Below are 10,709 nucleotides of genomic sequence, written 5' to 3' on the forward strand. Positions count from 1 at the left end.
GATTCTCCTTAATATTTGAAGTATGTAGTCAAGACAAACGTTCTTAGATTACCATGGTAACGGTCGACTTAGCCAGTCTTATATTATTGTCAACCAAATAAAGGCAGATTGCACTGAATAAAGAAAGGTATGTTGAACGAGTAGTTAGGAAAAATTAAAGAAAACCTAAGCTATTAAATATAAAAACTTGAGCAAATTTAGACGTTTAATGTAAGAAATATAAATTTACATATCATTATTGTTTTCAGTGTAATTGAATTATAAACAGTAAAACCCCGTCTTGATTTTATCATATCAGTATATTGAAATATTGAAAAAAGTTGTACACTTAGTTATACATGGTATTTGGTGAAACTGTATATAACTATTTTTACTAGAATGATTTCATTCTGGGCCAACATTATCAATAGCAGTGAAAACAAGTTATGCAAAACTACATTTATGTTTATTATTATACAATTATTTAATGCTTGAGCAGTCAATAGACCAGAATATTTTTCCCGAGGTGCAGGGAACAGCTCAGTATGATCTACTGGCCGAGGGCAATAGATCATACTGAGCTGTTCCCTGCACCAAGGGAAAAAATTCTGGTCTTTTGACTGTTCAAGCATCAAATAATTGTTTTATTACCTAATTCCTTTTTTAGTTTTCTGGGTTTACAATTTGCATATTGCAGATGGTTTTCGTGCCATTATGGAATATACTAAGATTTTTTTTCATCTTTTACATGCACCAAACTTGTTGCATGCATTACAACATCTCAGTTTAATATTAGTTTACACAAAGAAGGAGGAGTCTTCAACCCACTAGATTTTAAATAGTCTTTTACCTTATATGAGGCTTTAAAACTGTTGATTATTTGATACTCCATTTTGAAAACATTGAATTTGGTACTAAAAACAGCGTCTATGTAAAGGAATATACATTCCCTGAGAAAGGATGTAACATTATATAAATAGTGCCTGTTTGGGAGGGTAACAGTTGAAATTGACACCCCGAGGAAACCATTGTCAACCGACGCGAAGCGGAGGTTGACAATGGTTTTCAAGGGGTGTCAATTTTAACTGTAATCCTCCCAAAGAGGCATTATTTATTTTATTATACTGAATGTCTTAATTTTAGAGATTTTTTTACTGCTTTTATATAGAAATGAGATGAATTTCACGGCGAACCATTCGCGCATAATTTACGCGCATGTAACAATTCGTTGTGTTACCCGTTGCTAAGTGTGTTGCTAACGCTGAGGGTAATAGAACGGGTGATCAACTGCGTCTAAAGCAATCAGATTTCAGTATTGAACATGAAAGTAAAATAATATAACATACACGCGTTCTGATATACGTTGCCGGTCCAATAGATCACAGTCTATTGACCGGCGGTCCAATAGATCGCAGTCTATTGACCGGCGGTCTAATAGATCGCAGTCTATTGATCCGTTCAAAATAGACGCAAATATTTAACTTGTAATAGAACAACAAAATCCCTTTGATTAGGTAATAAACTTTCATGTTAAATACTGAAATCTGATTGGTTTAGACGCAGTTGGTAATATACAATTATTTAATGCTTTAGCAGTCAATATACCAGAATATTTTTCCCGAGGTGCGGGGAACAGCTCAGTGTGATCTATTGCCCGAGGCCAACGGCCGAGGGCAATAGATCATACTGAGCTGTTCCCTGCACCAAGGGAAAAAATTCTGGTCTATTGACTGTTCAAGCGTTAAATAATTGTTTTATTACCTAATTCCCTTTTTAGTTTTCGGGGTATAATTTGCATATTGCAGATGGTTTTCGTGCCATTATGCAATATACTACGATTTTTTTTCCCATCTTTTACATGCACAAAACCTGTTGCATGCATTACAACATCTCAATTCAATATTAGTTTACACAAAGAAGGGGGAATCTTCAACCCATTAGATTTTAAATACCTTATATGAGGCTTTAAAACTATTGATTATTTGCTACTCCGTTTTGATAACATTGAATTTGGTTTCACCAAGTACTAAAAACAGCGTCTATGTAAAGGAATATACATGTACATTCCATGAGAACTATCGAAAGGATATAACATTAACATACCCGCGTTCTGAAATACGTTGCCGGTCCAATAGATCGCACTCTATTGGCTGGCGGTCCAATAGATCGAAGTCTATTGACCGGCGGTCTAATAGATCACAGTCTATTGACCAGCGGTCTAATAGATCACAGTCTATTGAACGGTGTAATGAAGAATAATGACCCCCGTAGAATAATGACCGGGGGTCATTTTTCTACGAAGAATAATGACCCCCCTAGCTGAAGAATAATTGGATTTTTCTGAAGAAAAAAGACCCAGGGGTTATTTTTCTTCATGTTAAACATGAAGAAAAATGACCCCCATAAAAAAATGACCCCCCCCCCCCCCCCCCCCCCGTAAACATGAATAGAAATTGGTTACCCCGTATCCAAGAAATGACTTTGAAATTACTTAATTTTTCACTCTGTTTAACTGATTTTGAAGTTATAAACACCGAACTTGTAAATAAATCGCTGTATATAGTTTTTCATATTCGTAGCAAGCACACGCAAAACACTCTAACGTTATTGTTAACAGTTACGTTACTTTTCTCGTCGACATACGGCGGGAAATGACGCAAATAAAGAAAAATTCATACACAATGAGAATATTGTGTGATAAGTAACGAACAATAATCATTAAAGAATGATTGTTGTAATGATATTATAATGATAATAATGAAGCAATATTCATTGGTGAATGAATTGTCAATCGAAGAATGATACATGTATATATCTTTATGGAAAAAGACTAAGGGGCAGGTAACGTAGGAATATGAATACTTCTTATTTACATTTCTTGGGGAAAGTGATTTTTAAAAAAATCATTCTGCGTTAGTTTTGTTTTCTTCTACGTAATACATGAACATCAATATTCTAAACATTTGTTGTAATGTTGTTTTGTGATCATGAATAGACTTTATTCTTTTGGAGCAAATTTGTGAAGAGCACCTGACTATAGTAAATCTAAATAGATAATAAACACTGATCGATTATAATGAGAAAAGATTGTTTCTAAAAGCGTTGATAAGAGGTTAGGACCCATGTTAGGGGTTTATATCCCGCTTGATTTTGATCACACGATCTTTATTGTATCCAAAGTTACCAATGCTCATACAAACTATTGAAGCATTAATCATCTTGATATCAACTAAACTAAAGTATGCCGAGGATAAAGTAAAATATATTTTCTGTACGAGTACTCTCAGTACTTTGACGATTTTCCTTATTGGCCGTTAACCTCTACTGGCGTAATGGCTGCTGTCAGTGCCTACAAATTTCAGCTTGGTAATAATGCCTAACAGTGGAGTAAACTTTTCAAAATTTTGGTTTCATCATTAATTCTGGGTGATGAACTTGTATACCCAGCAGTTTGTACTGTGGAAATCCTCAATGCAAGTATAATTCATGAACAATATGAAAATATAGAAGATGCGACGGCGAAGCGCGAAGATGCGAAGACGAAAGTGCTAAGTTGCGAAGGCGAAGAAGTGATACTACTATTGCTTCTTCGCCTTTGCAACTTCGCACTCTCGCCTTCGAAACTTTGTGCTTTCGCCTTTTTAGCTCACCGAGACGAAGTCAATGGGAGCATATGCTATACCCCCGGCGTCGGCGTCCGGAGCTGGTTAAAGTTTTAGTTGCAGCTCCTGTTTCTAAGCTATTACTTGTCCTTTCTTCACCAAAATTACATGCATGATGCATCTGGACCTACTGAATCTGGTTCCTATAACTTTCAGATGCTGGAGGAGGTTTAGGTTTTGGGAGCAGGTTAAAGTTTTTTTGTTGTATGTGCCCTTTAATAGCAATATCTAAGTTACTGCTGGTCCGTACTTCACCAAACTTGCATGGATGGTGTGTCTTATGATACTTATGCACCTGACAGGCTTGAATGCTGAATCAGAGCCATAGGTTTATGATTCTTGATGAGGTTAATTTTTTGGAACAGGTCACATGTTTTATAGATGATAGCTTGCATAGTTGATTTAACTATATTATAAATGATACGTAGAGGTTTCTTTAGATGCAGAGCCTGATCTCCGCTAAAAAGGATGCTAGCGAAATCTCCTACCTCATCCTCAGTGACCCCTAGCGGAGAGATTCTGTAATTTGATCATTGCCTTTAGAGATACTGAAGATACAAGACGTGTTCTCTCGATTGATAAGAAAACGTCCCAGAGAAAGAAGAACGCCAAGGAAGGTAAATATAATAGTATGGAGATTTTGAACATGATGTGTTCAACTAATTATAGTTTTGGACGATGGATTTGAGAAATCCAAATTTTCATGAGTTGAAAAGTGAGAAAATACCCCATGAGGTGGGATTGGGCCATTATTGGAAGCGCATATTTATTCCAAGAAAAATGTGTATGCTATCTGTAGAGTATGTACATGTCTGTAATTATGGTTTTCTCCCGTGATTAGCGATTAAAAAGAAATTAATGAATAAGAACAAGTATATAGATATGAGGGGTTCTTTCTTTGTTTTGGAGGGTAAAACAAATTTAGCAATGTAAAGTTACATGTAAGTGTAATTTTGAGTAGAATTTGAACAAGTGATTTTGAATATTTTAGATGCCACCTGCGGTTACGACGCTGAAAAGAAAACATTCTTTGAAGGGGAAAAGTATTCTCACAGTCATAAAGAGAACTAGGCAGAATGAGTTAACGGGTTCTGCAGCCAGGATGGCCACGCAAGTGAGGACAGAAGATTTGGATAATGAGGAATTAATTAGTCAGTTTCGACAAATTACAGGAGAGAGTGCCGCTGATTGCTTAGAGATGGCGGGGAAGGCGATCAACAAAAGAAATCTTGTCTGCTTATTGCATAATACCATTATTTATGCTAATGAAGTAGGCCAGCCTGGAGAGCAACTGACCGAAACGATGGTAGGCAATTTTTCCTACTAGGGGGTCAATTTATGATAACTTAATGTACTGTTACAGGTATTGTGGGTAATTATGCTTTCCGGAAAATGGCAGGTTACGCATTGGGTGTTTTCTTTTCTATTATTCCGGAAGTTATACCGGGTTTTTTCTTTTATATTTAAAGTTTTGTTTCCTGTGGCTATTTTTAGCAATCTGGTAGTGCTGCAATCGTAAATGATAACCAGACAAGGGGAGCCTCTACATCTGCACACGAAAGGGAGACAGAAAAGAACAATAAGAAAGACAAGAACATTCACGAAGACGAGATTCTTTCCAGGATAGCAGACTTGGAAAAAGCGACGGAAAGTGTGGAAAGTTTAAAGGACAAGGTACGAGGACTTGCCCTACAAAAGTCACCGAATGAGGCAATGATTTTGTTATTGTTAGAGGAATTAGCAAATGTAGCCAGAAAAAGACAACATGATGACTCAAGTGTATTTGAAGAGCTATCAAGACAAGCTCTCAAGCATCAAGGGTCAATAAATTTGGCTTCGTTGGTGTTAAATGTAGTTGGGGGGTCTTCAGATGTTGTTATTAAGGCTCTTAACAAATGTGTGAAAGAGAAAAAAGTAGAATCAAAGTTAACAGCTCCAGAGAAAGCAGAAAATGAGAACACCCATCAATCACCTTTGGCAAATGTTTATAATCCAATAAATCCATTTTTGATGCCACAACAGTCATACCAATATGCACCATATCAGAATTACTCAATGTTTAACAGTAGGCCTAGAGGTAGATTCAATCAGTGGAAACCTAGAGGAAATTGTTATTTTTGTGATATGCCTGGACATAGTATCCGAGAATGTCAAAAAATGAAACTGGCTAAAGAACAAAGAAAGTAAATGAGTATCTTGGGATATCAGTTTTATTCATGTTGGACAAGTTATTTCACCTTGTATCCAGGGACACTGATTCCCTAGTGAATTTTTTTCACGTGGGTCTTGGTGGAATGCTGTCCTTTCCCAAATCCTATTGGATGTTTTCTATAGAATATATGAAGATTGTGTCTTAAAATGTAGATTATTCATTCCTTATAGTTTATATTCTTTTGTAGGCATTGCATGCACCTGACAATTGTGGAAACCTATTTGTTCCAGAATGGGAATTTGACTGTAATTTTAATCCAGTGCATGCAGAAAATAATAAGAGAAAACATCCAATATGGACAACTTTGGGAGGGGACAACATTCCATCACATGTTGACCCATACATTTTTAATGAAGAGTGTGCAGTAAAATCTTCATGCAGTTTATATTTAAGAAATCCAGATTTTTTCATTGCTGGAGAACTACATAATCAATTTTGTCATTGGGAAAAAATTTTGTTGGATAATGACACATCTAGTCTTGTTAAACAGTGGTTAAAAGATGGAGTTGATGTTACAGAATTTTTTACACATTTTAAAGGTAATTTTAAAGGTTGTAGTTACAACTCTTTATTTCCTCCACAAAGATTTTTTCAAAATGCACCAATCTGTAAACAGTTCAAAGAATTTATTTGCTCAGAATTGTACGAAAGAATACTTAATGGATCCTTGTCTGTTGTTGGTAAAGTGGGAGAATGTGAGCTTCCACATATTATTATGCCTTTAACTGTAGAACCAACAAAACCAAGACTTTGTCATGATGACAGGTATATTAATCTTTGGACAAAAGATACACCTTTTCAATTGGAAAATTTAAAACATGTACCCAGGATGGTTGAAAAAGATATGAAAATGATAACATGTGATGAAAAATCAGGGTATGATCATGTTATTTTATGCAAAAATTCTAGAAAATACTTTGGAATACAGTTTGGAGGTTGGGTTTTCACATACAACACATTACCATTTGGCTGGAAATCATCCCCTTACATTTATCAAACCATAGGAATGCAAGTAACAAATTATTTAAGAAGTAGAAGTATTTATAACATACAGTACATTGACGATAGACTAGTAATTGAATATGCTAAGTCTAGGATAACAGATGTTTCCTATTTTTTACTTGAATTACTTACAAGGCTAGGATATACCCTTTCCTGGAAGAAAAGTCAGTTTGTACCATCTCAGGTGGTTAAATATCTGGGTTATTTTATTGATTCTTCCAAAATGGCATTTTCTTTACCAGATGAGAAAAAAATGTCTTTTTCAAAATTGAGAGAATCTATATTGTTGTCAAATTTTGTTGATATTAGAACTTTGCAAAGGTTTGCTGGAAAATGCATTTCATTTTGTTTAGTTGTTCCTGCCGCAAAATTGTACTGTAGAGAAGTCAATAAAGCAATTTCTTATGGCATGAAGAATTCACAAATGATAAAAGTAGAAAACTCTCTCAAACAGGAGATAGAATATTGGAGATTTATTGATACTTGGGAGGGCTGTATGACTTGGAGATTAGAAACTCATAAACAGATAATGTTGGCGACTGATGCATCAGGTTTTAAATATGGTGGAAAAATTTTGTCTGGTGAATTCAAAGGTTTGATTTTAAGCGATTTTTGGAGTAATGATGACAGTAGACCAATTCATTTGAAGGAGGCTGAAGCAGTATATAATGTATTATATAGTTGCAAAGATAAAATTAAGAATTCAAGGGTAGATGTATTGAGTGATAACATGGCTGTTATCAAAACATGGGAAAATCAAGGTGGAAAAGATAAACAGCTCAATGACATTATAAAGCAGTTATTTTGCTTTGTTTATGAATTTAACATTTCATTGAATTTACAATATGTTCAGTCAAAACTCAATGTAGCAGATGAACCTTCTAGGTCAATTTCTTTGTCAGATTGCATGTTGAGTGAGACATCCTGGGCTTATGTTGAGCAATTGTTTGGCCCACATACTGTTGATCTTATGAGTTTAGATTCTAATTGTATGAAAGATAGATATGGTAAGATGCTGCGACATTTTACTCCATATCCAACAGTTTTATCTGATAGTGTGAATGTTTTTGTTCAAAATGTGAATGAAGAAGAAAATCCTTATGTTTTTCCACCATTTCAAATGATATTTCCATTGTTGAAATTGTTTAAGGAACAAAATGTAAAATGTTGTACAATGGTTTTACCAATTTTTCAAGAAAAACCAATTTGGTGGCCTTTTTTGGCTTCACACTGTATTTCACAAACAATATTGGGAAGAAAGGGTGATGTAAGAGTATTGAAGTTACCAACATCTAAAGGTTTTATAAATGATGTGAGAGGATTGAAAAATGACTTGGGTGTTTTTAGATTACAGTTTTAGATTAGATGATATGTAGATTTTTGTTATGATTATGTATTGTCAGTTTTGTGTGAAGGGGATTGTTCATTTTGAGGGTTTATTTACTTTTGCAATTTTTTATGTATTTTTCAGAATGTTCATATGGAGTTGGAAGACATTGATGAAAGAATACAATATTTGGATAACATTAAGAACTCTTCTGCTTATGTAAAAAAGAGAAAAAATGTAAAGATGATGTTAGAACAATTTCTTCAAAAAATTCCTGGCTCCCCCACCTTCTTGTCCATCACACCTCATGACATCAAACGATTTTTAGTGTGGAAGGATAGATTTGGAAAAACAACAGTACATTCATATAAATGCAAACAATTAGGGATAACTGGGGATAGTACTTGTAAGTGTCCAAAAAGGTTGGCAGCAGCATCAGTCAGAAATATTATCCAGCACCTTGTAGATATATTAGAATTAGAGGGTAGAGGAAGAGCATATGATGAATATTGTGGGGTTGGGAACCCAGCTGCATCTGTTCAAATTAAGGGTTATTTGAAATGTGTTCAAGAGGAACAAGCAAAAGCACACATTCTACCAAAGCAGGCAAAACCATTCTTTTTAACAAAACTTGAAACAATTTCAAAGTTTATCAGTAGAGAATTGGGAAGGTCTGATTTAACACTTAAGGAAAGGTTTGTTTTGATAAGAGATCAAGCATTGTTTAAATTACAATTTTTTGCTGGTGACAGGGCTAGCGATATTGCAATAACTTTGTTACAAGAAGTGAAATACTTGAGAAAAAAAGATGGGTTTGCATTTAATCATACATTTGGGAAAACTCTCAGGGGTAATGGAAAGACAAATACATTTGTAATAAAATGTTGCCCGAATGAAACAATTTGTCCAGTTCGAGGCTTAGAAAGATATTTTGCAGAGGCAAAACGATTAGGGATAGACATGTCTTCAGGATATCTTTTTAGAATGGTGACTGAGTCAGGAAGAGTTATTAATGAGCCAATGTCTTACTCCTCTATATATGAAAGACTTAAATGTTATTTGATTACTCTTGGAATTGATGAGGGTGAGACACCACATAGTTTAAGAGCAGGGTGTGCTGTTCATATGTGTTTCTCAAATGCTGCACATGATGTTCATGATCTTATGAACCACGTTGGATGGGCAACAGAAAGTTCTGCAAAATATTATAGTAGATATGACACTCTGTTAGATGCATCGAACACTGCTGTTAGATTAGCACAATCAAGTGAGAGGGCAAAAGAAATTGAAATCATGTTCCATGACAAGGCAAATTTTGGGGAATTGCCATCTATTACTACTGAATGATGTTTAGTGCATTGTATTGTTGTACAGTTTTTTGTAACATGTTTTAAAAGAATGCATTGCGTAATGTTTACAAAATTAAAAATAATTCAATTTGTTTTTTAGTTTGTTTTTATTTTTCACATATATTTCATACATGTGTTGAGTATTGGGAAGAGTGTAATTATACAAGACATGTCATGAAATGGTTCAGAAGCACATGTAAATATAATGCGTAACAGGAAGAATGATTATTCACTTACTAATTTGTACCCAATACTTAAATCTAAGTGATTACAGAATATTGAAGATAGATTCAATGGGGATGTGGTATCATCCTCAGTGACCCCTAGCGGAGAGATTCTGTAATTTGATCATTGCCTTTAGAGATACTGAAGTTGAATATGTTGTTTGAAAGAGAGATTACACTAGTTGCTTTGAGGCTATGGGAAATGAAAATTACCCTCCCGCCCAACCCTTTTTATGTGATAACTTTATTACATTCTGTATTTCACTTACTAATTTGTACCCAATACTTAAATCTAAGTGATTACAGAATATTGAAGATAGATTCAATGGGGATGTGGTATCACTCAAACCTGCTTGATAGATAGATGTGGTTGTTGTTAAATGATGTACATGTAACATGATTCCTATGATATAGTATTGTATGATTTGAAACACTTTTGTTTAATAGGATGCAATATTAATACCACATGTTATATTGTAAAACGTTATATGATACGATAAAATATTGTATCAATTTTTTTTTATATTTTATGATATGATATTGTATCGTGATATTGTTATGTATAGTATTAATTTTTATGATACAATATTATAAAAAAGCGTATCATACGATATTGTATGATAGGATATTGGTTTATATGATATATTATCATATCACACGAAATTGTATTTTATGATATTTTAATATATTTTATTGTAACCCCCTCCGCTACCAAAGGACCGTCTACAAATGAAACCTCCATTTACCGTGACAGGCATAGATTTTGCAGGACCCCTTTATGTCAAGGATAAATTGGGAGAAAACTCTAAAGCATATATATGCCTTTTTACCTGTGCCTCAACTCGAGCCTTACACCTAGAGCTAGTACCAAACCTAACACAGAGCTCATTTCTTCTTGAATTCAGAAGATACAGAAACTATAATAGCGATACTGGAGGAAAAACAAGACACGTT

At 34.5% G+C, this 10,709-nt stretch overlaps 2 protein-coding genes across 3 annotated transcripts; both read left to right on the top strand.

Moving 5' to 3' along the window:
- The first annotated feature begins 4,206 nt into the window (after positions 1-4,206).
- On the top strand, positions 4,207-8,215 carry LOC128179024 (uncharacterized). Of its 2 annotated transcripts, XM_052846491.1 has the most exons (4): positions 4,207-4,258; positions 4,633-4,947; positions 5,136-5,315; positions 6,041-8,215. In XM_052846491.1, the coding sequence occupies exons 2-4, from the start codon at positions 4,633-4,635 to the stop codon at positions 8,213-8,215; spliced, it is 2,670 nt and encodes an 889-aa protein (XP_052702451.1). In that variant the 5' UTR covers positions 4,207-4,258. The 2 variants fall into 2 exon arrangements, with proteins under 2 accessions (XP_052702451.1, XP_052702452.1); XM_052846492.1 differs by lacking the exon at positions 4,207-4,258 and having other exon boundaries at positions 4,293-4,947; positions 5,136-6,160.
- Positions 8,197-9,623, top strand: LOC128179038 (uncharacterized). Its single transcript, XM_052846514.1, has one exon. It carries the CDS (start codon positions 8,336-8,338, stop codon positions 9,527-9,529), a length of 1,194 nt encoding a protein of 397 aa, XP_052702474.1. The 5' UTR covers positions 8,197-8,335; the 3' UTR covers positions 9,530-9,623.
- The last annotated feature ends 1,086 nt before the right edge of the window (positions 9,624-10,709 follow it).

Source organism: Crassostrea angulata, chromosome 3 (assembly GCF_025612915.1).
Source record: "Crassostrea angulata isolate pt1a10 chromosome 3, ASM2561291v2, whole genome shotgun sequence".
Taxonomy (NCBI): domain Eukaryota; kingdom Metazoa; phylum Mollusca; class Bivalvia; order Ostreida; family Ostreidae; genus Magallana; species Magallana angulata.

Coding starts and splice junctions, on each gene's coding strand:
- LOC128179024 (XM_052846491.1), top strand. CDS start 4,633: ATGCCACCTGCGGTTACGACGCTGAAAAGAAAACATTCTTTGAAGGGG. Junction 4,948..5,135: donor AGCAACTGACCGAAACGATG/GTAGGCAATTTT, acceptor GGCTATTTTTAG/CAATCTGGTAGTGCTGCAAT. Junction 5,316..6,040: donor TGGAAAGTTTAAAGGACAAG/GTACGAGGACTT, acceptor ATTCTTTTGTAG/GCATTGCATGCACCTGACAA.
- LOC128179038 (XM_052846514.1), top strand. CDS start 8,336: ATGGAGTTGGAAGACATTGATGAAAGAATACAATATTTGGATAACATT.